Source organism: Fibroporia radiculosa, assembly GCF_000313525.1.
Source record: "Fibroporia radiculosa TFFH 294 genomic supercontigs, scaffold4111, whole genome shotgun sequence".
In the NCBI taxonomy this organism is placed as follows: domain Eukaryota; kingdom Fungi; phylum Basidiomycota; class Agaricomycetes; order Polyporales; family Fibroporiaceae; genus Fibroporia; species Fibroporia radiculosa.
The window spans coordinates 1-23,199 of NW_012133400.1; the positions used below are offsets into that span (position 1 = coordinate 1).

The 23,199-nt window shown below is 51.2% G+C and overlaps 11 protein-coding genes across 11 annotated transcripts; 7 read left to right on the top strand and 4 right to left on the bottom strand.

The window, feature by feature from the left end:
* Positions 1-1,263: 1,263 nt before the first annotated feature.
* FIBRA_05265 (uncharacterized protein) lies at positions 1,264-4,611 on the top strand (the record flags this gene model as incomplete). The annotated part of the gene is made up of 21 exons (XM_012327036.1): positions 1,264-1,479; positions 1,531-1,641; positions 1,690-1,767; positions 1,820-2,051; positions 2,100-2,128; positions 2,186-2,473; positions 2,529-2,739; positions 2,797-2,813; positions 2,867-3,011; positions 3,063-3,098; positions 3,153-3,179; positions 3,236-3,309; positions 3,376-3,570; positions 3,632-3,706; positions 3,757-3,773; positions 3,830-3,906; positions 3,948-4,001; positions 4,051-4,078; positions 4,135-4,154; positions 4,203-4,387; positions 4,438-4,611. 21 exons carry the CDS (start codon positions 1,264-1,266, stop codon positions 4,609-4,611), a joined length of 2,289 nt encoding a protein of 762 aa, XP_012182426.1.
* A 196-nt stretch (positions 4,612-4,807) lies between these two features.
* On the top strand, positions 4,808-7,064 carry FIBRA_05266 (uncharacterized protein; the record flags this gene model as incomplete). Its single annotated transcript, XM_012327037.1, has 10 exons — positions 4,808-5,051; positions 5,108-5,265; positions 5,320-5,583; positions 5,636-5,872; positions 5,925-6,091; positions 6,144-6,265; positions 6,321-6,592; positions 6,649-6,777; positions 6,833-6,896; positions 6,946-7,064. 10 exons carry the CDS (start codon positions 4,808-4,810, stop codon positions 7,062-7,064), a joined length of 1,776 nt encoding a protein of 591 aa, XP_012182427.1.
* Positions 7,065-7,366: 302 nt separating this feature from the next.
* Positions 7,367-8,597, top strand: FIBRA_05267 (uncharacterized protein; the record flags this gene model as incomplete). The annotated part of the gene is made up of 2 exons (XM_012327038.1): positions 7,367-8,245; positions 8,307-8,597. 2 exons carry the CDS (start codon positions 7,367-7,369, stop codon positions 8,595-8,597), a joined length of 1,170 nt encoding a protein of 389 aa, XP_012182428.1.
* A 280-nt stretch (positions 8,598-8,877) lies between these two features.
* Positions 8,878-9,688, bottom strand: FIBRA_05268 (uncharacterized protein; the record flags this gene model as incomplete). The annotated part of the gene is made up of 5 exons (XM_012327039.1): positions 8,878-8,983; positions 9,031-9,164; positions 9,217-9,292; positions 9,346-9,432; positions 9,495-9,688. 5 exons carry the CDS (start codon positions 9,686-9,688, stop codon positions 8,878-8,880), a joined length of 597 nt encoding a protein of 198 aa, XP_012182429.1.
* Positions 9,689-9,836: 148 nt separating this feature from the next.
* FIBRA_05269 (uncharacterized protein) lies at positions 9,837-11,530 on the top strand (the record flags this gene model as incomplete). Its single annotated transcript, XM_012327040.1, has 9 exons — positions 9,837-9,875; positions 9,931-9,996; positions 10,047-10,437; positions 10,496-10,602; positions 10,657-10,905; positions 10,958-11,013; positions 11,070-11,186; positions 11,236-11,342; positions 11,394-11,530. The coding sequence occupies 9 exons, from the start codon at positions 9,837-9,839 to the stop codon at positions 11,528-11,530; spliced, it is 1,269 nt and encodes a 422-aa protein (XP_012182430.1).
* Positions 11,531-11,702: 172 nt separating this feature from the next.
* Positions 11,703-12,655, bottom strand: FIBRA_05270 (uncharacterized protein; the record flags this gene model as incomplete). The annotated part of the gene is made up of 3 exons (XM_012327041.1): positions 11,703-12,244; positions 12,305-12,416; positions 12,470-12,655. The coding sequence occupies 3 exons, from the start codon at positions 12,653-12,655 to the stop codon at positions 11,703-11,705; spliced, it is 840 nt and encodes a 279-aa protein (XP_012182431.1).
* Positions 12,656-12,973: 318 nt separating this feature from the next.
* On the top strand, positions 12,974-15,123 carry FIBRA_05271 (uncharacterized protein; the record flags this gene model as incomplete). The annotated part of the gene is made up of 6 exons (XM_012327042.1): positions 12,974-13,305; positions 13,358-13,979; positions 14,045-14,222; positions 14,272-14,641; positions 14,691-14,770; positions 14,828-15,123. The coding sequence occupies 6 exons, from the start codon at positions 12,974-12,976 to the stop codon at positions 15,121-15,123; spliced, it is 1,878 nt and encodes a 625-aa protein (XP_012182432.1).
* Positions 15,124-15,234: 111 nt separating this feature from the next.
* On the top strand, positions 15,235-16,047 carry FIBRA_05272 (uncharacterized protein; the record flags this gene model as incomplete). Its single annotated transcript, XM_012327043.1, has 3 exons — positions 15,235-15,367; positions 15,426-15,654; positions 15,714-16,047. The coding sequence occupies 3 exons, from the start codon at positions 15,235-15,237 to the stop codon at positions 16,045-16,047; spliced, it is 696 nt and encodes a 231-aa protein (XP_012182433.1).
* Positions 16,048-16,634: 587 nt separating this feature from the next.
* On the top strand, positions 16,635-18,557 carry FIBRA_05273 (uncharacterized protein; the record flags this gene model as incomplete). The annotated part of the gene is made up of 10 exons (XM_012327044.1): positions 16,635-16,686; positions 16,751-16,803; positions 16,866-16,983; positions 17,034-17,058; positions 17,108-17,119; positions 17,171-17,266; positions 17,320-17,403; positions 17,460-17,893; positions 17,948-18,367; positions 18,433-18,557. The coding sequence occupies 10 exons, from the start codon at positions 16,635-16,637 to the stop codon at positions 18,555-18,557; spliced, it is 1,419 nt and encodes a 472-aa protein (XP_012182434.1).
* A 763-nt stretch (positions 18,558-19,320) lies between these two features.
* On the bottom strand, positions 19,321-20,961 carry FIBRA_05274 (uncharacterized protein; the record flags this gene model as incomplete). Its single annotated transcript, XM_012327045.1, has 2 exons — positions 19,321-20,623; positions 20,672-20,961. 2 exons carry the CDS (start codon positions 20,959-20,961, stop codon positions 19,321-19,323), a joined length of 1,593 nt encoding a protein of 530 aa, XP_012182435.1.
* A 189-nt stretch (positions 20,962-21,150) lies between these two features.
* FIBRA_05275 (uncharacterized protein) lies at positions 21,151-22,508 on the bottom strand (the record flags this gene model as incomplete). Its single annotated transcript, XM_012327046.1, has 4 exons — positions 21,151-21,827; positions 21,889-22,139; positions 22,207-22,370; positions 22,446-22,508. The coding sequence occupies 4 exons, from the start codon at positions 22,506-22,508 to the stop codon at positions 21,151-21,153; spliced, it is 1,155 nt and encodes a 384-aa protein (XP_012182436.1).
* Between the last annotated feature and the right edge of the window lie 691 nt (positions 22,509-23,199).

Sequence of the window (23,199 nt, forward strand, 5' to 3'; positions counted from 1 at the left end):
AGAAGTACGCGTCGGACGGGCAGAATGCAGGAGCATTCACCGATTGGTACAATGCGCCAAGCGGTGCGTGCGTCGGCAGTCCGGCGTGCACCTTCAAAGGACGTCCGGATGTGGGTGCTCACCTCGCACTTGTATGTGTCACATTCTCGATCACATTGTCCGGCTGTTGATGTTGTGCTCCAGCTGGCGTTGTCGCCCGATGATTTCAGCATTACTAATAATACGTCGACCAGCACCAGCACCAGCACCAGCACCGCGAGCGGGAACTCGGCATCACCAACAAAGAAAGCCTCATCGGCGGTCGCATGGACCCCGATATCTGCCAGCCTACTGTCTTGTGTCTTCCTGGCTGTGACCGTTTCTATGGCCGTGTTGTAGTAGGACTGATGGTTGATAGCATTGGTTACTTATCTATCACGGACATTCGAAAGTCGCTGCATGTTTTTGCCGTAGTCCTGTTGTATCTACATCAACGTACTGACTTTTTGAAGAAGTACATACTACGAAGAGCTGTTTCCGCCGAGTGGCTCGGCGAGCGCGTGATTGACATGTGGTTCCTGCTGCGTTTAGGCTTTACGGGTGTCTATCAAACTTGGCCAAGACGGATGACGTCCCTTTTACCCGCTCCAATTTGTTTCTGGTATACACTGTGTATGTGGTAGAGTTCGAGTCTCAAAGCTCGCTCAGAAAAAAACCAGGAGTCCCGTTCCAATGCCTATAGATGGGCCTTGAGCTAGGCACGTACGCTCTTCCAGTATATCCTCTTCAGTCAGGCGGAAGTCACTGGACATGGTGCGACACATGGGGCAGCGTTCGAGGAGTTGCCATCTGTCAGACGGTGGGGCTGGCCATGATCCCAAAGGTCTCGTACGAGCGCGTGCGCGCTTCTCCTGTTGTCTCCTCCCGAAATGACGCGTTGACGGCCCGTCCGCGGTCGATGCAGAGACTCGAAGAGCCGTGTGCACATGGTTCTCCCCCAGTCGGTGGTTCTATCTCTCATATAACAGCACAAAACCAGGCCCTGTGACCGATGTTATGGGCCTGGAGAGAAGACATGCTTGGATAAGGACGGGATGGAGACTGAATGACAATGACACTGGCATCGGTTGCGGTTGCCCATTGCGCCAGCCCTCGATAGTCTCATGATCGTTGTTATCCCTTCGAAGGGCCGGTGTTCTTCCAGCTGCACTGCTCTCTCCGCTTCTAGGGCGTATATAATCCACGGATTCATGACTATCCCCGAATATTTCACCCGCTGCCATCATGCTTGGCTCGTTGGTGCTCGGCACCGTCTTTCTACTGCTCCAACCGGTGCATTCCGCCGTCACATGGACCGCGACGCCTTTCAATCCTGCAGCATTTCCGCTCGCTGTCCGCTCTCCTTACCTGTCCGCATGGTTGCCTCAAGGAGAGGGTAACGCGTTGAATGCAGTTTGGCCGCAGTTTTGGACTGGCTCCGTAGGCGTCTCTAAGCCGATCGTCAGTGGCGGACATCGACATTGATGTTCGCCTTTTGTTCCTTGGTTGCAGACACTAGGATGGGCGGGTTACATCAATGTTGATGGCGTCTCATATAACTTCTTGGGAGACCCCGGAGTTCCCAATACGAATGCGCAAAAGGCCGTCCAGACTAGCTCGGTGGTGCGTCGGTAGATGTAGATTCCCGAACGCAGCCTGATGGTGAATTAGTTCACTAGTACGCAGAGCATCTTCACGCTGACCGCCGGTCCTGTGGACCTCACCGCAACCTTTCTGAGTCCCGTTGAAGTGAGTTCACCCGTTATTTTGCCAATTGAGCGATAATATGGATGATACCAAGCCGAGCAATCTCCTTAATCAATCATTGCCCTTCTCCTACCTGGCTCTAACGGCGACACCGAACGATGGAGCCTCGCATTCAGTGCAAGTATACACTGACATCAGTGCAGAATGGGTCTCTGGTTCCGACAGCCTTACGGTCAACTGGACGACAACAGTCGGTGATGTGATCACTCACCAAGTGCAGCTCGAGAACCAAGCGCTGTTCGGCGAGGTAAACGATCAAATTCAGCGTAAGTTTTCTACTTCACAAGTATACCTCAGTGCTCATTTGGGAAAAGAGGGGCCTGGCTATCACTCTACACGGATGGTAAGCAGTTGCTATAGGCACGACGGGCCTCAGTTTAATTCTTCATCGCCGGAACAGACTCCTGGTACAACGTTCCAGACGGGACAGGACATCGTTGTTCGCGCACAATTCATCAATCATAGCACTCTATTGGACACACAGGACACGAACTTCCGCGATGTATCCGATGATTGGCCTGTCTTTGCGCTTGCTCACGATCTTGGCACGATCTCAGGACCCTCCGAGCCCGTCGTGTACTCTGTGGGCCGTGCTCGTGACCCTGCCATCGAATACCTCATTGCGAACGATGCGGTGCAGTACAGAAGCTCGTACTTCTGGTCCAAATATCCTACTGCAGACGATGCAGTCAGTGTCCACGATGTGTATTGGCGCCATGAATTGAAGATGACATTCTTGGCAGATCTCGGAATTCCTCGGTGACTATAACAACGCGCTAGCACGCGCAAACGCGTTCGATGCACAAGTTAGTGCAGACGCCAACAAGATCTCTAGCACATATGCGGGCCTAGTAGCATTATCTGTCCGACAGGTGTTTGGAGCGATCGAGATAACCGTATCAAAAACTAGTTCTGGCCAGTTTAATACTTCCGATATCATGACATTCCTCAAGGGTAGGGTTTGTGTCATGCTGGCTCGAGGATGATACCTAACATTTTTTGTCTTGTTAGAAATTTCTAGTGACGGTGTAAGTTACCTAGCGGTAAATGAGTCTGCGACGACTTACATGCCTCACTTCAGAATGTTAATACCGTGGATGTCATATTCCCTGGTTGGCCGCTGTTCATCTATACGAACCCGGTCATTGGCAGAGATTTACTGCTGCCTCTGCTCAATTATCAGGAGACAGGGCAGTATCCGAACATGTGGGCTTGTCACGATATGGGTAGGCTGCGATCGCCGTCAATAGTTAAAGGTAATCTCATGGCATATACAGGATCTATCTATCCACAGGCATTGGGTCATAATAACGGTACATATATCGTCTGATGCTGAATTTGTAGACGCTGATCATGAAGTTACACAGGCGACGATGAGAAGATGCCCATTGAAGGTATGAACATGAGCATCTCAATGGCCTGACCAATACTCAGATCCCGTTGTGCACAGAGAGCGGTAACATGCTGATCATGTCTTTAAGCTACGTGCAAAAGTCGGGGGACATATCTTACGTCTCGACATACGTATGTTCTACATCTATTCGTCACTGGTGCTTGGCGCGCACTCACATAGCATCTGGTTATACACAGTACAACCTCCTCAATCAATGGACAGAATATCTCGTTGCGAATACTCTTATACCTGGCGACCAGATCAGCACGGACGACTTCGCGGGGCCTCTGGCAAATCAGACAAACCTTGCTATTAAGGGAATCATCGGTATCAAGGCGATGTCTGTGATGGCGGAAATGGTTGGCGATATGGCGACAAGCGCGAATTATAGCGTACGTGTGGTGCTTCTGCATTGCTTTTGGACATTTGTGGAACTGCTACTGCCGTTGCTAGGGTATTGCTGCATCATACGTCAAACAGTGGCAAGGTTATGCAACGTCGACCGATGGGCTACACCTTACACTTGCGGTGAGCTCTAGTCGTAATCGGAACGATGTGTGCGCTGATGTATCTGGCAGTACAACAACGAGACTACGTGAGCATCACGAGTGCTCGCCGTATCCGAGTCCAATGAATGATGTGATTACCTAGATGGGGCCTGTCGTACAACATGTATGCAGACAAGCTGCTGGGAACTAACCTCATTCCCGATTCCGTGTACGAAATGCGTAAGCCATATTTACCTCCACAATATTTAAGCCTTATCCAGCTAACTCCCTTCCCCCTGATCCGCCAGAAACTGCTTGGTATCCCACTGTAGACGGTGCGTATTGGTTCCAGCTTCTAGCACTGTGCCTCACACGCGCAAGCAGAGGAGTATGGTGTTCCGCTCGATACTCGGTACGTTATGTTAACATGATCCCACTGTCACGCACATTGATGCCAGAATCTTTTAGTCATCTCTACACGAAGTCAGGTATGCTTCATATTGTTGCTGGCTAGTGCACTCCTCACCCTTGCACAGATTGGCAGTCGTGGACTGCTGCCTTCATGACAAACACGACAGTCCGCGATATGTTCGTCGATGCTGTCCAGAAATACGCCGCGGACGGGGAGAGCTCTCAGCCGCTCGGGGACTGGTACTGGGCGAACGACGGCGAGGTCGAGGGCTTCCGTGCTCGGCCTGTCGTAGGAGGCCATTTAGCCTTAGTGGGTGTTGTCCAGACCATCATTGTCCAATACTGACGCGCAAGTCGTAGCTTGCTTTGCAATCCGTAGAGTATGCGGATGTAAGCAATATAACTGCCAGTAATCCTAACACTACTAAGGGCTCTACTAATACATCTATTGGATACAGGCATGAAGCACGGCGCGTGGATGTAGTTTCTGTGATCCTTGCAGTAGTGGTGCTTTCTGGGACACTTGTACTATAGGCACGGGAATAGCATTCATCCCAGATTTATGACGTAATGGACACGGTCACGTGATGTATCCGATGCGGATGGCGGAAAGGATCAGGATCGCGTCCAGCATCGGCGCGGCAACTCCTCCAACGACTCAGACCAGCCATGCCAGCCCCCAGCCCGCCTTTCTGCTCCTCTATGCCATACGCACACTGCCTTATTCCCCATGTTGAAACGTGCTCGCAGTCTGTCACCTCCTGGCGTGAGGTCGTCCTTGATCATGTCTCCGACCAAGAGAACCCGCACCGACGCCAACTTTCTGCCAAATAAGATTGCAACAGCAGAAGCTGCTTCAAAAGTAGACAGAGATCCGCCTTTCTTCAAACTTCTCAATGCATTGAAGGACAATGCCAGAAGTTCACCCAAGGGGGCGTCAGTGGTTTATTGGATGAGGATGGAAGATCTTCGAAGTACGTATTCTGCCCCGCATTTTTTCACAGCTCTTAGGCTGAGAGGATACATATAGTTAGCGACAATCGTGCTTTAGCGCAGGCTTCCGCATTGGCTCAGAAGGACAACGTACCGCTTGTTGTTCTCTTCGTTCTCAGTCCCCAGGACTACATCGCGCATGACAGAAGCGCACGGCGGATAGATTTCACTTTGCGCAATCTGCACGAGATTAAAGTCAGTGAATCGAGATGATTAACACGCTAGTTTTTTCTTAAACATTTGGTACAGTCATCTCTCGCAGAACATCACGTCCCACTTTGCACTACGTCTCACACGCCTCGCATTTCTATTCCTTCTCATGTTCTGTCTCTTCTGAAAGAATGGGGAGCGACACAGCTCTTCGCCAATATCGAACACGAAGTTGACGAGCTCCGGAGAGACATCAAGCTGTGCGAGCTCGCTAAGAAGGAAGGTATTGATTGTTCCTTCGTACACGACAAATGTATTGTCCCTCCTGGAGATATTCTGACGAAAGAAGGAAAGGCCTACTCAGTATGTCTCTCAAGACAATATCCCACAACTGGCAGTTCTTAACGTTTTCTAGGTTTATTCTCCGTTCCTGCGCTCTTGGATTAAGCACCTCTCTCTCAAGAAAGAAGACATTCACCTTACGCATGCGCCTACTCTAGCCGATAATGCTTTTTCTATTCGAGATCACTCGACCTTCGGCCGATTATTTGAAGTACCAGTACCGGAAGAGGTAGAAGGGTTTACTCTTCAGCCTGATGAGAAAGAAAGGATGCGATTTTGCTGGCCAGCTGGAGAAGATGCGGCAAGACAGGTTCGTCGAACTGATCTCATCTGATGTCTGGAACTTGATATGTCGAGACCAGATTCTTGATCGCTTCGTTCACACTATGGCTCGTGGCTCTCAACTGGGCGCTGTGAACCCGCTTCCGGAAAATGCAAAGGCGCCTCGGAACTCTGCCAAAGATAGTCGATTGGGGAAATACAAAGCTGCGCGAGACAAGGTTGATGCGGATACTACCAGCCGGCTCAGGTAGGCTTGACAAATCTTTATTAGCTAGTCAGACATCAATCTCTCTATGTAGCCCGTACTTAGCAGCGGGTGTCATATCAGCTCGTCAGTGTATCAGGGCAACTACAGAGTTTTCAAGTGGCAAGATTGACGTGAGTAGCGAGACGGGCATAGGTCGCTGGGTACAGGAGATTGGTATGTGTTATAGTGTGCACACCGATGTTTCCCTTTGAGTTGAACACCTTTGCAGCATGGCGCGACTTTTATACGCATGTCCTTGCTCTCTTTCCGCGTGTGTCAATGGGACGCCCATTTCAGGAGAAATTCGCTAATATAAAATGGGAAGCAGAGACCCATAAAGATCATCTCCAAGCTTGGAAGGATGGCCGTACAGGTGTACCGATAGTCGATGCGGGCATGCGTCAGGCCCGCGCTATGGGGTGGATGCACAATCGTTTGCGCATGATTGTCGCCATGTACTTGGTAAAGGATCTCATGATCGACTGGCGACTTGGAGAAAAGGTAACTATGATTGTCATTGACATGATGCTTCATTTACTCATGTATTTTTGTCGCAGTATTTTATGGAGATTCTCATTGATGGCGACTTGGCCTCTAACAATGGAGGATGGCAATGGAGCGCAAGCACGGGAGTTGATCCTGCGCCATACTTCAGGATATTCAACCCATACATCCAGAGTCAGAAGGTACATATAACTGCTATTGGGGTTAGGACGTCATGCTTCATGGTTATACACACAGGCGGATCCTACGGGTGATTTCATCCGCCATTTTGTGCCAGAACTGGCAAATGTTCGAGGCCCAGGTGAGCTCACTTCCACTCACTGCCCAGATATAAGCTGATGTGGTCACAGAGATTCACAATCCGTCACCGAAATTGGCTGACAAGCTCGGATATCCGAGACCACGCGTGGACCACAATGAGGCCAGACAACGGGCGATAAGGCGGTACAAGAGTCCTGGTCAGGAGTAGTTGAATATCTGTAGCGTCGTCATATTTTGTGTTATACGGTGAACAAGTGGGTTATGATCGACCATAATGCATATAATGCGTTTTAGCCGGAAGGCGTTGCTCGCGTGACCGCACCGATTAGGAAAGGCGCCTTCCAAATTTGTGAACCAAGAACGATCACAACAGCATCCATGTCCATGTCCGTCTCCGTATCCGCTCCTACAGTCTACAGTGTAATCATCCGGTAAGTTTATCCCGGAGAAAGTACTTATAATGTGGGGAATCCCATAGTCCTACCCACCACTCACCAGTAACTGTTTACCATGACTGCTTACACAACAAGCTCTGTACACACGCCGCTGCTCTCTCTTCACGAGGCAGACTCCGATCATCCCATCTCGTTCCCATTTGCTCTACGCAATCCAAATTTCGAGGAAGCACCCTTACGAGCACGATTCCACCACACTGGCGTTGTTAACGTGCGGGGCATGGACATCATGTCCTTCTGCACGACCATCACTGCCCCAGGGTTGCGACGAATCGCACGGCAGGTGTGGAAGATGACCATAGACTTCGAAGACATCCGTCCGACGCACGAGGGGCTGGAGCTGGTCTCCACCACCCTCACATCGCTCACATCCTGCACAGACCTCACCCTCCTAGGCTTGCCCTCCGTAGAGAAAGATGGCTGGATCCTCAGGGACACCACGTTCCAACTGGAGCGCTTCGCTACGAACTTATCACCCACTTCTCCGGACGTCCTCGCGTTCCTCGAGGGCCAGTCGCATATCACCGAGCTAAATACGATGTGTCCCCATCCGCACGTCGTGCGGCCGGAAGCGATGCACCAGCCCGTTCCCTTCCCGAACGAGCTAATCCCAGCTCTAAATACCGTGGAATGCCCGGCGCCGTTCCTCGTCTCGCTGCTCTGCCCAGCGCCAGATGTGCGGCCACTCACCAGCTTGCGAGTAGACCTGAGCACACAAAACGCCCAAGTCACGGAGTCTGAGGCGCTCACTGCTCTCGGGACAATCAGTGAGAACGTGGGGAGGCTAAGCCTGCGTCGGAGCATGTGCCGCACTACAGCCATGCCGCGACATGTCGTCGAGCAGAACTTGACCGGCGCTATCGATCAGCTTGCCACAAAGAGTCCATGGAAGAAGCTGAGATTCCTGGAGATGCGCGACGGAATGTACGATCTGGTAAGTCGTCTTACTTTTTCTACTTCAGACATATAGGCATAGTCTTATGACTCTTTGGCAGGGAACCATTCCGAGATTGGCAGGGGTGATTTCGACATGCTTCCCACACATCGAGACACTTGTATGGGCACCGTCTGGTTATCCGGGAGGATCCAGAGTGGTCACTGCATATATCGGATCCATCTTTCTCACTTTCTGTCGCTCCCTTAGACAGTTCGTGTGTTTGGATAATACTTCTGATCCGGAAAACAAGCGATATATGTCGGTGGAGAAACAGTCAGGAGGGAAGATGTCGCAGTCAGAAATAGACGCGAACGATGCGGAGAATATGTGGAGAACAGTGACCATTTAGAAAATCTCAGTTATAGGGTAGATGAGAAATTAATCAATCTGACAAACTTACGCATGCGAGTGGAATAAGAAACAACAGGACACGACGTACATCAGGAGAGACGGTCAGACATATTGGTGAAAGCACACGAGCGGTTTAATCATCTAGGTCAAAATCGGAGTCGTCGTCTTCTCTATTTCCACGAATCTTCTGTCGTACATTCGGATTTGACCCATAGACAATTGCTGGGCCGCTATGATCCTCCTTCTGTATGACGCCTAAAGAAAGGGGGATGAATATATCAGCTATGATCAAGAAGAAGGAACATGCCGCAATTTAAAAGCCTCCACTCCAGCGTCGCGGTCTCGAATTTGTCATTGTTGCCCAACTCCTCAAATCCAACAATTCTGCGAACAGATGAGAAATTGATCTGCAAGAATGAGAGATGGCATACCTATCCTTGGTGACTCCATCAATAAAGCAAACTACGCACGGCAGTACTTTGATGGCCAGTTTCTCGACTAGCCACGGCACATTCTCTACAAATACGCGCAGAAAGCGCGTACCGAAGTATTTAGGCACAAGAGCCTGCAAAACAAACGTTTAGCGCAGTAAAACGTAGGCAAAATCCGAGACATACGGCCAAGTGCTTATCCATGATTTGACATCGTCGAAAGTCGTTATGATAGAAATGAATCACACATCGAGACTCCCTCCTGGAAACATTTAAGAACTGATACAAAAAGGCAGATTACGATAGGAGGCTCACGCGCTTGTCCTGATGACTTCTTTTTCGTCAGTTATTTCATTGTACTGACCATGTCCGCTCGATTTCAAATCCTGTAGTCGCTCCATCCTGCGGAGGGCATATATGTTAACCCACGCACCAACGAACGTAAGCTCAAGAAAGCACCTCACTCTCGCTTGAGTCTCTGGATTCCCTGTTCCCTGAGTTCTACATTGGAGTCATTCTCAATCTCCTCTTCGAGTTGCGCAAAGAGGGCCTCGTCGTCGAGATCGGAATGGTCCCCATCGTCGACATGTTGAGAGCTCGATGCGCTTTGCGTGACCCTAGACTTGAGGGTGGCAATTTTTGAATCGGTACTGGACATTATGGAGACTGTCGGACAAAGTGGTGCTTGCTGGAGCTTTGAGGGGAGTGATAGCCAGGAGTGACGTGCTCTATCGGAGGCTCGTGAATGGCTCCTCCCACGATCGCGTAGATCGCACAGTGATCCGCTTCGCCCATTGAACGCAACCATGAAGCTCATCGGAAAATACATCGACAAGGATGGCTCAGTCTGTGCCCTGTCTCGGCTCGGACGCACTGCACAGAACGCTCATGCTCTAACAGGGCCATGTCACTCTCCGCCCAGAGGATGATGAGGATATGTGGCATCTCTACAACCTCATCCAGGAGGTGCGCCGGTCTCTCATTTATTCCAGCCTCTTAGCTGACAGAATTCCAAGGGCGACGAAGTCCGCGCACCCGCTATTCGTCGTGTGCAGAATGTCTCTGCGACAGGATCAACCGAGTCTCATCGCGTTCGTCTAAATCTTACCCTCACCGTCACCCGCGTCACTTGGTCGCCCTCAACGTCTGCGTCGGGTGATGCGACGACCTCGGCAGACTCCTCTAATATGTCCCAGAACTCGACGGCTTCACTCCAGATCTCGGGTCGGGTTTCGTCCGAGAATCAGCACGTCAAAATGGGCGCGTTTCACACCCTTGATGTAGAGGCTAACAGAGATGTGCGCATTGTGAAATCGGACGGCTGGGACAGCATCGCTCTGGGTCGGGTTAAGGAAAGCTGTGTGCCAGGGAGAGGGGCCGAAGTTGGGGCAGTTGTTTGTGGAGAAGGTGCACATTCTTACAATTTGTTTGGTGTGCCGCGCAACGACTAACGCATGTTCTTCAGGAACTGCAATCTTCTGTCTGCTCTCGGAACATATGACTGTAGTCCTTCAAAGACTCGAGGTTCCAATACCGCGCAAAATTGCTACTGGGTCTTCTGCGCACGAGAAGGTACCCATACCTTCTAGTGCACCCTTGCGTCGGAACTTATTCTCTGGCTTTCAGGGTCTCCAACGTTTCTACACGGCACTTTATGCTTCTTTCCTGAGACACATCCCGTATTCAGCCCCTTCTCTGCGTGCCATTGTGATTGCTTCCCCCGGTTGGGTGCGTGATGCTGTCTTCGACTTTATAATGGCAGAGGCGAGTCGTACAGGAAACAAAACGTTAATGAGCACGCGGAACAAGTTCCTGCGAGTACACGTAAACAGCCCACATGTGCATAGTTTGGTAGAAGTACTGAAGAGTCCAGAGGTATGTCACATCGCGTCTCGTGCAGATGCATTCATGTGAGGTTGGATCCAAGATCGTATCACAACTCAAAGAGACGAAGTTCGCGAGAGAAGGCATCATGCTTGACAGGTCAGTCTCTTCTTAGAATCTGTGTTTCATTGTCGCTTCACTTCGGGGATACCTAGATTTTTCAAGATGCTAGGTGCTGATGAGATGCGCGCATGGTACGGTCCAGATCATGTATCGTTAGCCGCAGACCGAGGGGCTATTGGCACACTGTTAATATCAGACGAATTATTCCGGTATGCTTATTACTTATCGTAGTGTGCACGCTGTTACTGACTTGCTCAGTGCGAGTGACCCGGTATTGCGAAAGAAATATGTGACACTAGTGGAGAGCGTAAGGCAGAGGGGTGGGGAAGTGCTTATATTCTCAAGTATGCACGAATCAGGGCAACGTATGTGCGCTCTTGCTTCTTGGACTATATTCTGATACAGGTTCTCTTCAGAATTAAACCAGTTGACTGGCATTGCAGCAATTTTAACTTATCCGTTAGATGTTGAAGTCGTAGAGGCAGAAGAAAGAGAGGCGAAGGAGGAAGAGGAAAGGAGAAAGGCGGACGACGGTGACGGAGCGGGCGAATAATATCATGAATTTGAGCCTCTCATCATAGTCGCCTTGCCATAGATGTTATTTAGTTCAGATATTGCACCGGCCTAGTAGTAAATAGCTTAAAAACCTGTTCCGTATGGAGGGAGTTGATGAATACAGCGATAGAGCTTCCGAGCAGATATTATTTTATTGAAAATTGTATCGGTCATGAAGCTTGAACGGAGATCCTCTCTTCATAAGCCGCCCAGCCTTCCTTCCTATACCTTTCTGCTTGGGCCTGTATATCCGCGTCGTTCCCTTTCCCATAAATACCCCGGCCCACAATGATCACATCGCATCCACTCTCCAAGACGACCTCCCGAGGAGTTCGATACTGCTGGCCCATACTATCGCCCTTGGCATCCAATCCCACACCAGGAGTGAGAATTAAGAAATCCTCATTGGCAAGATCTGTCGAATCCAGGCCTTCTGCGCCAACGCCATCCATTCGGCGCATGGCGATGAAGCCGATCACAAAATCTCGGTGGGCACGGGCCATCTGAACCGCCTGCGATGTGTACGCGCCACTCGCAAGGGTGCCTTTGCTGCTCATTTCTGCGAGGAGGATCAGCCCTCGTCCGAGAGGTGTTCCAATAGAAGAAAGACCCGTGATAATCCCGGGGCCGGGGATGGGATGCGCGTTGGTGATATGCGACCAACTCGAAATTTTATAAACCCCACTAGAATATTGGAGAGCGACAGTGTTTCCTGCGAACGTACATATTTGTATCAGTTTTATGTAGTAATTTCTACTACAACGATACGCACCGATGTCCGCAAATTTTCTATCTTCAAAAATAAGGAAATCGTGCTTTGCGCTCAGCTCTTTGAGACGGTCAATCATGGAAAATTCGAAATCCTCTATCACATCGACATGGGTCTACAAAGCATGCATCTTAGACTGTGGGGGAGGAGGCCTAGACTATCACTCACCTTCACGAGGCAAATATAAGGGCCCACAACATCTATGATTCTGAGGAAATCGGCCTGCTTTGTGACATCTACGCTGACGCATAGGTTGCTCTTCTTTCGTCCGATTGTCTCAAGTAGGGCTTTCGCCGCGGGATTATGATGATTTTCCGCCCTTTGAGCATAAGTCAACAATCGTGCGGAGGGCATTGAATATTGAAGCCGATCTCAATATGCAGTCCTAGTAACTCTGAGTGATTGGAGCTCGAAGCCTCGGTTCTCCCTTGCCCGGCTTTCAGACAGTCTGTGTCAGGTCCCGGCGATGTTGGAATAGTGCCCAAGTGCATAACATACCCGGCGTATCAAGCAATTGAGTCGCAGGACTTACCGACTCCGAGGTCACTTTTGACCGCATATCTCCGAGTCCGTGCGCCAATCTCAGCTTGCGATTATTCGCGTTCTGTCGCGCCGACTCGAACTCTACGAAGTTGGCCTTTCGCGACTTCGTGACCGTCACTGGGTTTCACGATGTTTACCTCTCCCAAATCGCGTCCAAGACAAGACGACGGCGAAGACGAGCGTTCGCCGAAAAGGACAAGGTTCGATGATGGCGAAGGAGACGAAATAGTTCTAATGGACACCGTCGTCAATATCGAGCCTCCAACCGAGTCTACGGGCAAATCCTCGGAGGGCGAGCCTCAGCAGGAGAGCATGCTACCTCCTAGTCATGCGCTTCTCGGTGCTCCACCACCAGTATACGTCTCGGACGGGTCCATGCAGCGCATTATGGAAACTGACGTTGGGATCTCAGAGTATATTGGGCATGATGTTCCGAAGATCGAGGGGATTATCAAACAACGGTATGAACGGTCATTTTGAACACAAATGACAAGCTAAATTGCATGTTCCTAGGTTCACAGACTTCCTGGTGTACGAAGTCGACTTGGACGGTAATGTGATACATGTCAAATCTCTTTCAAAGCCAGAATCGTCCCCAAAGAAAAAAGAGGAGTTGAATGAGGAGGATACAGCAAAACATGCAAAACACATAATGGAGCAAGACGACGCCACTGCCGGCCCAGCTGCAACTTCACAAGGACCCCTTACACAGAAGGATGGAAGTCTTGTTCCGGAGGCTAGTCAGACAAGCCCCGAGGCCCACGCACAGGGCGAGCAAGATAAGGACACAATAGAAGATGGCCCGTGGCCAGAACGATTTACTTCGACTTTGACTCCATTCCTCGCCGAGGAGACAATCACCAAAATCAAGCACCTGTATCTGGAGGGTCCGGAGCCACCGTTCATGAGCGATAATGGTTGGGGTGGACGCCAGGCTAAGCTTGACGACGTGAACGAGAAAGCAGAGGGACCGAGTACCCCTGCCCCGCCTACAGAATCCCAGGCCGAGTCTGCGCAGCGGGGAAGAGGAAAGCGGGGTAGAGACCGCGGGGGGCGTGGGGGACGCGGGGGGAGAGGTGGCGGAAGAGGCGGGCGACCTGGAGAAAGGGAGGACCACCGTCGAGTGTTGACCGATGTCCGTTTCGCCGTGTTCGCTACTTCCGTGCTGCAATGCAATCTGACACTGTCGGAATCGCCTAGCCCATATCATCCAAGACCACGCGGACCGGTCTGCATCAAGCAATCCGCGACTTATTCGGAGGAAAATTGGACACTGAAACGGACATGAGCGCGCCTGCGACCGATGATGGCTCGCGAATCGTTATCAAGTGGTCTAAGAGGGGCGGTGGACGAGGCGGGGGTAGAGGTGGACGATCAGGTAAGCTGTTCTCATTTACGCTTTGAATACATACTTGAGCTATTTCAAGGGCGAGGAGAGCGATCAGAGCGCGGGGCGTACCCGCCCTACGTCCATTTCACCATGCAAAAGACCAACCGGGACACACAGGACGCTCTGGCTCAGCTCTCACGCGTTCTGCATTGCAATGTCAAAGACCTCTCGGTTGCAGGTACAAAAGATAAGCGTGGTGTCACCGTCCAACGCGTGTCCCTTCGACGAGGAAACAAGACTGTTGAGGATATTTGGAACTTGGCCAATGGGGTCACTGGTCGTCGGACGGTGGAAGATGCTTTATCGCATAGGGGAGAACGCGGAATACGTATCGCGGACTTCAACTACAGGAAGGCTAGCTTGGAGCTCGGAATGCTAAAGGGAAACGCTTTCGTAATTACCTTAAGGTGGTTTCTCTCCTTTGTGCTTCTTTTCACTGTGTTCATTAGTCTTTAGAAATGTCCAAGTTGATTCAATGGAAACTCTGGACAGGGCCATGTCGACGATCAAAGAGAAGGGATTCATCAATTACTATGGTCTGTAACAGTATATTGATTTTCATGCAAGCCTTTTTTGATCGAGTCGTCCCACAGGTATGCAGCGATTTGGGACAGCTGCCATTCCTACCCATTCGATTGGACTTGCCTTATTGAAGTCTGATTGGCACAAAGCTGTCTCTCTCATTCTGTGCACAAGACCGGGCGAGCACCCCGAAGTCGTCGCTGCCCGTAATGCTTGGCTAGTGGACGGCGACTTAGATAAAGCATTGGAGCTCATGCCGAGACGCGTTGTCGCAGAGCGTTGCATCCTGGAGAGCTACAAAAAGCAGAGAGGTGACACTCGGAACGCCATGGGAGCGCTATCGACGGCATGTCCTTCTTTATCGTGACCTTGAGATTCTCCTTATTTGCGCGGATAGATCCCACGAAACTTGCGACTGATGTACATCCATGCATACCAGTCGTATGTGTGGAATGCGATCGTTTCAGAACGTATAAGGATGCACGGCGCAGAGAAAGCGGTCGTTGGCGACCTAGTTTTCGACGCCGCGGACTCGGGAAAGGCAGATGATGAGCTGGAGCCAACATTGGAGTCCGTAGAAGGCGAAGCACTTGTGGATGATAAAGAGGCTGGTTTGTAGTTTTATCGCGCATGCTCGGCCATAGTCCTCAAGCATCATATTGCCTGCAGATAATGACGCGCTCTCTGGAAAGTCTAACAAACGCTCGCGGAAACCTTGGGTGCCGCCGAAAGTGAAGACCCTGACCGCCGAGGATGTGGACAAGTACACAATTTTTGATGTGATTATGCCGTTACCAGGAAGGGATGTGGCCTACCCGGGTGGGGCATTGGGAGAACGATATCAAGAATTCCTCAGAGTCGATGGTCTCGACCCTCATAATTTTGAACGTAAACAAAAGTATGCATGCGGGTTATATATGCACTTCCATGACAATTGGTGATTCATTTTTACTCTAGGGATTATAGTCTGGGAGGTTCGTATCGGAAGATTTTACATCTACCGAAGGAGCTCTCGTGGTCAGTTCTTAGATACACAGACCCAGACGTTGCGCTCGCGCAGGCAGACGAAGACAAGTTGCTCGGCTTCGACCCCCCGACGATTGTCGAGGATGGCAAGTTCATCGCACTGCAAGTGCAGCTCACACTTGGAACGGCGGCCTATGCAACGATGGCACTGCGAGAGGTGACGAAAACGGAAACTAGTTCCCAGTACCAGGCTGGCCTCACGCAAGCGTCCGAAGATCAGAAGTACAAAACCTCTGGTGGTGTTGATGATATCTTGCCCAGATAGTTCACCCCCGAGATTAATCCTTGGATACAAAGAAATTCATCATGATACATTCAAATATAAGAATGCCATTCTCTACTGGGAACGCAATTCATCGACATTCAATCTTCACTTTACAAATAACATGTTGTGCAACAAAGAGCAAACCCGACTCGGAATCCGACGGTCAACAATCGTTGGACGTGCCATCTGTAGAACGAAACTTAGATTACGCCACCGACCTCGGAATAAACTCCGGCTCGAGTCAGTGAGACATGATGCGAGATCTTGCACATAGTGTTGAGACATGGTCCTCGCGTCGAGGCGAACGATTAGCTTTCATACTAAATCCACAGACAACTGTACGCATTATGATTGTATGCATTTTGTTTTATCTCTTATCTCAACGAGCGACGTTGAGCGACGACTGGCTGCCAGCGGACGCGTGTCGTGATGGATCAGTCAGTACATGATCATTGTTTCGGTGACGATGTCCATAAGCAATCTTCTTCTCCAACTCCGGGCACCGCAGGCCGTTGTTAAAGACATTCTTTTTGCTTGAGTTATTCACTCCTCATCAGCTTTGATAGTTGAGCAACGTTGGATCGGCCATGGCGAGCGTCGAGCACATTGTCTTCTTGTCTCTGGTCCTGGACCTCTTCGGTATGCTGCGCCTCCGAGGTATTTGAGCGCGTATCGCGACATTGACTCCCCGGAATTGCGGCAGCGTTCACCATTCCCTTACCTCTGTTTCCTAGAATCATTGAATGGTACACTAAAGTATGTGGTCGCAAGCGGTGTTATTCGGATCTTACTCGACTGACTGGTCGATCGTGCACCAGCGGGAGTCGTCTGACCCGACGGGCTTTCTTTCACGCACTCTAGGTCTGGTGTCTGCCCTTCGAGGCTTCCTTTACCAGCCAGCATCAAACCCTCAACGATGGGATGTGGTATTGCTGGGTGAGTGAGGTGTAGTCGAAGCATGAACATCCCTTAATGCTTCACTGCAGGTGGCCTCATGGGCTCGGTCTTCTCGTGAGTACACCCAGTTGATCCTGCCAGCATGAGTACTGACTTGACCAAGTATGCTCCAATGGTAGGGGAATGCATATGTTTCAGTCTGAAGTTCCTTAACGCGCCGCTACAGGTTTGTTTCGCCACACATCGGGTCTCTGAGTGACAAGTACGGGCGAAAGAGGGTTTTGCTGATCACAATGGCCGGAAACATTCTTTCCGCATTAATGTGCGCGGTTCATTTTCTTATCATATGCTCCTTTTTTATGGTTGTTTGTCTAGATGGGTGACGTCAACGACGTTCGCCTCCTACATGCTCTCCCGCGTTGTTGGCGGTCTGAGTGAGGGGAACGTGCAACTGGCGATGTCAGTCAGATCAGGTTACTTGGAAAGCATATGAAGAACTGACAGTACTAAACCAGTGCCATTCTATCCGATGTAACCACTCCCGCAACTCGTGCAAAGGCACTCGCACACGTGGGCATTGCCTTTGCCATTTGCTTCTGTATTGGTCCACCTATTGGCGCGTACTTCGCTTCACAACCTCTCCCTTCTAGCTTCATTGCGTCAGGATTTGAACTAAATGTCTACGCTACGCCGGCGATGATTACTGTGATACTTCTCGTGCTAGAAACAATATTCCTGGCTGTTGCATTACCGGAAACACGAGGAAAGCGTGCACAGGCAACGTCTTCTGATAAAAGTGACAGCAAGTCTGCCGAGAAAGCTGCTGCTGTCCCGAAAGCGACCCCGGAGCAGCGCCTGGCAGTTCTCAAAACGCTGCGCAGATTGCACTTCCTTTTCCTCGGCCTTTTCTCTGGCGTGGAATTTACGCTGACATTCTTGACATTCGACTGTGAGTGCTGCGCTCCGACACCGGTTCCAGCGTGCTGACTGCGCACTCCTGAAGTGTTCGACTGGAACAATAAACAGAACGGAGCATTGATTGGCTCGATCGGCATTATCAGCGCACTCCTACAAGGAGGCTATGTGCGTCGCGCCATCCCCAAGATCGGCGAGGGCGCCATGGCCCGCCGAGGCATCTCGAGCTGCGCAGTCGGCCTCGTTCTCCTCGCCCTCGTACCGCTCTTCGTGGACCACCGGACTACAACAGCCGTGCGCTTACTGCAGGGTGCTGCGGTGTGCATGGCGTTCACATCTGCGACGGTCGTGAACTCGCTAACGGCGTACGCGTCGCTGCAGTGCGACGAGGGCATCGACGCCGATACAGGCAAGGCGGTCGAAGAGCACCCTGAGCTCGCAAAGGGGAAGGCACTGGGCCAATTCCGGTCGTCCGGACAGCTGGGGCGGGCCATCGGGCCCCTGCTAGGTACGCTCCTATCCGCTTTCCGCTCTTCCCGTGTCCCGCCGCCTGATGTCTAAGCCTCTACATAGCGTGTGCGTCCTATTGGACGTTTGGTCCGTCCTCGACATATGCTCTGAGTGCGGTGGCTATGTTCGCGCTCTCGGCAAATGCGCAGTCGATAGCGAGGGGGGGAACCATCCCTGCTGCGTCATAGCGGTATCGTGTCGGCGTATTATCCCGGGGTTGCCGTCGGAACCCGAGTGGGTTTGCAATGATCATTATGGCCGCAGTCATGCAGCATCACTACAATACGCTCCGTTTGGTCATCTTGGCTCACCAGTCTAAGTTGATTACGCATGGCTGGGTGGTCATCGATGGCAGCTACTTACTCACTGGAATTTTGTTATTGTGTACACCAAGTTGGGGTATACTGCACATGTACATGTCTTGGACTCCTAATTCATATTATGTGTGATTGGCCTCTACTGCGTCCTCCTCGGCATGATCTGTAATTCGATCAGGTCCAACGGACACGAGTATATCGCTGCGGGTTTGAACGCCACGGACCATACCAATTATGTACTGTCTAGCATGGTGTCCATCGATCCCCATGACTTTCCGCCAGCCCGCCGGAACACACATTATTGCTGAGTTGCAAGAGGGGTTGCATTTTGGGTGAATAATTAGATAAGTAGATCTAGGCTAAGTAGTGTGGGCTCTTCTAGCCTGCCAACACCGAGTCTGCCGGGCCAGCCACAAAACAGTAGAGCAATGTCCAGAAACGACCGAAAGTTACGAAAACGAAGTCCGAAAGCGTCGTCACTAGCACTGGGTATCCTGTTGCACCTCCCCTCGTCCCTAACACCCAACTCCCATTAGAAGAAGCATCTATATACGCCAATCTGTAATGGTCTCTTGAGTCTGTGCTATTAATACATTTGTCTTACCAGAAGTGTCACGCAGCATCTATGGCATCGTCATGAGTGTAATGTCGACGATGTGGAGTAGTCCGACAAGCCGGATGAGCTCGCTACTCGACTGTGTGCTTGCACATCTTGTGTCGACAAGAAAGAACCCGTCTCGAGGTCGTGTTGTTTCTCTGGCAATGATGAGCGTCGCATGAGTGACGGTGCTAAACGAGAGCGGGGACGCTCGACGCTCCGCCCGCGCGGGAGTTCAATCTCCTGCGAATGCGTAAACAATGCCGGAAGAAAGAACAACACGCCCCTGCTGCGTCGCATGCGTCTTCGCAGCTGCACTTCTGGCGGTGACTCGGGCGTGCCGAAAAGGGTGGACATCACGCTCCGACTTGCTCGGCGTACAACGTCCAAAGTCGACCTGCCGCTCGGAGGCTGCCATGAGGTTGTCGACACGGCGTCCGAGCTCTCCGAGCCAGTGGGTGAGGTCGAACGTGGGGCGAATGAAAGCGGCAGGAGTTGGACGTCATCTTCATCCGCTTCGGACGTCTCGTCGCTCGGCAGAGATATCGGCGACGACGAATGCATCGGCGTACTTGCGCCTGACGCCGGGAGACCGAACCATCCAAGGTCGAGGTACCATCTGCCATCTCGCATGACCCAGCGCGGCATCATAACCTCATATCCTCCGATTCGTCTCAGGCGGTACTTGCGTGGCTTTACCCTCGGCGCAAGAGCTAGACGGACCACACCTAAGATAAGGACAACCAGACCAACCCACATCAGGCCCTTGCCCCACTTGCCGAGGAAGCCAATGAACGCGGCGTCGTCTGCATGCCAGCTGCTGCCGTAGTAATGCGAGAAAAAGGAATGTGGTGCTTCCTCGGGTTTGGCGTTCTTGCCGTAGAGGGATTTCGGCAAGATGCGAACCTCACCACCCGGCTGCGCGAGCGTGGGTGGGTGAGTGGAGGTATAGAGTCCGTACTGAGCAGAGAGGAACATAGGGCCAGTACTGAACATGACGGTGGGGTAATTGAGAACCCAGCTGTGGTCGAACGCCATGAGGCCATGAATTGTTTGTTCCATGAAGGGATGGCCCGGTTCGGAGAAAATGAGGTCGTTGGAGACACCAACGGGAATGGTTTTGGGAAGAATGACAGGGTAGGTGAGCAGGGCGTCGAGAGGCCGCAGACATCCAATGTCTAGGTCAAGGTAAATACCACCATAGTGGTAGAGAATGAAGTAGCGAATCACGTCGGCGCGCTGTATGGTATACTTATAGCCGTCAAAAGTGTCGAGGAACCAAGGATAATGCTGGGCAATGAACTCTCTCGAACTTGCGTCGGTCCATAGCATATACTCACTGGAAAATGGTCATCAAAACGCTGGATATGAGAACGAGATAACGCACTAGTCAGGCATCATGTCGCGACAGCCCTGAGACACGTTCGCCCATTTTTCCGGGAGAGTTTCAGACTTCCAAGTCTGATGAAGGATACGAGGGATGCGTTCAATTTTTCCGTGTTCCGTGGCATTCCAAGGAGCGGAAGAGTTGAAGGGGGCATCAAGCTCGACCTCGGTCAAGTAGGCCTTGGAGCCGATCGCAAGATAGTAGGATATAGAAGAGAGGACGACGACGGTGCCAACGAGGACGGCGGCAAGGAGGCTGAGGCAAACATACACGGTGCGCCTACGAAACATGGGGAAGGAACGAGGGGAAGGACCGGCAGCGAGAAAGAGGGTGGGTATACTTAGCGGGCGATTGCAGTGCAGACGAGTGCGATCACTCCCGCCGCCACCCCCTTGCCTTTTCCGGATTTATACAGGCACGGGACCCCGTAAAATACAAAGTAAAATACGCAATACTTAAACTTAGTGCCCCCGATTCTCTCACGTCGGCCGCAAAGCACTCTTAAACACGCTCTCTGTCTCCACTCTGAAATATCTCACCGAGCTCAACACAGGCTCGTCATCAAACTTCTCCCCAATGGCTTCCAGCACCGCCGTGCAGTTCTCCCAGTCTTTCCGTGACCAGTCTTGTCCCCGCCGCCAGCCCCGGTCTTCGCTCCGTCGGAGCAGAAATACTCCCAGCGGAGGCGTCGACGCCGGCAGCTCCCTCTTCGACCCCAGATAGTCTACACAATCACACGCGGTCCACATCTCGAACTTCTTTCGGCGAAACCCCGGCGCGTAGCTTGATTGTGAAAGCGGTCCCACGTCCCTCGCCTCCGTGCGAACGCGGAACGCTACCTCCTTTAAAAGAAACGAAAAATGCATAATCGCCTGCAGGTGGAGAGAGTCCAGCGCATGGCTCGGAACATAGTCATCGTGGCCGTTGGCATCGGGCCTCATAAGCGAATTGTCGTCGTCGATATCCATTCCATCGTCATCCACACCAATGGGTGCCACTGTTATCCGCAGGTGCTTCAACTGCTTTGACGGCCGATAACTTGGCGTGTCGTCTTGGGGCCGGAACATCGTCAAATCGACGCCACCTGGTCCAAATATTGCTTTGGCTAGCTCCCTGCTCGACCAGCCGGCCCTAGGCGGCATAATCGTGTAAATTCCTAAAAATTGTAGAAAATCAATGCATAACACGTTTTTCATCGATCGAACAAAGTAGCTCACGGTCCGCTTCACCGTCAATACATAAATTTCTGTCCCCACTGACAAGCACGACATGCGCACCTGCCTGCTGTTGAAAGAACATACAGCAGTCTTTGATCTGAATATCATTCTTGCGCGCCGCGTCCGACACATGCAGATGGCACGTTTCCCGCGATGCTTGCACCTTGACGGTATCACGCTCTTTCATATTGTCCAGAATCCATGATGAAGCTCTACTCGCAAACCACGAGACCCGATTGCCCTTTTTGAGTCTGTAAGAGAATACTAACATAAACCACTGGAAAATAAACGCTCCGTCGTATATTGGAGGGCACATACCCATCTAGTTCGTTCAGGAGGACAGTAGGAATTACGATAATGATTCTCAAATCCGTCCACTTTAATGTCTTTATGTCGTCGTTGAATCGGTCGATTACATCCAAGTGATCAATCATCACATTGGTATCCAGCACTACGAACACTGTCCGCACAGCAGTTGCATCCTACAGAAATGTATGTCCGCATGGGAGACACGGATGTCAGCAACTAGCACAAGCGTACTGTGACCCGCCACAGACCTTCATTTCAACATCCACGTTAGCCGCAGCGATGATACGCTGCAGCGTGACGTCGGCCTCCATGTGCTGAGCATGAGGAGAGCCTGTACGCAGCACCCACCCCAACACGTTGACCTCAATAAATCAACACGTATGCACAGTTACTCGGCATGCACCTGACGCACCGTAAGTCGTCACTGGCGCTGCCACATGAGCTTGAATGGCAGACCAGTGGTTGACTTGTCCCTGCAAAAAATTGACGTCAGCAGACATGAAGATCAAGACTCACCACCACTAGAAGCTTGAAATAATATCGAGTAGAGGGATAGGTAAAGGAAACAAATGATGGTGCGGACACTGAGTTGTGTGTCGAGTTGTAGCCACAGACACCCAACGGCAGGGCTGCTTCAAGACTCGCAATCGGAAGTACTTACTGGCAATCGGAATCTACGACACGTGCGCGCGAGCTCCTTGTCATGATCTTGAACGTTGGTCACGATGAGCTGCTGCCAGTTACAGTAGGCACATTATTATACACCTCCAGCACCGCACTGCTCTGTAGTAAGATACTTCGAGACAAAAGAACGGAAGAGTATGAATCCTCTTTCGTAGCACGCAAGCTGATGATGGCACAAGAGCACCGCGCAACTATCACCGCATCTGCCAGAAGTTTAATAGAATGTCATTCAGTGCCATGCTGTGATATTACATTGCAAAGATTACTGAAGAATAAAAATGGATAATGCAAGATACCCTGTCCATATACATCAGATCA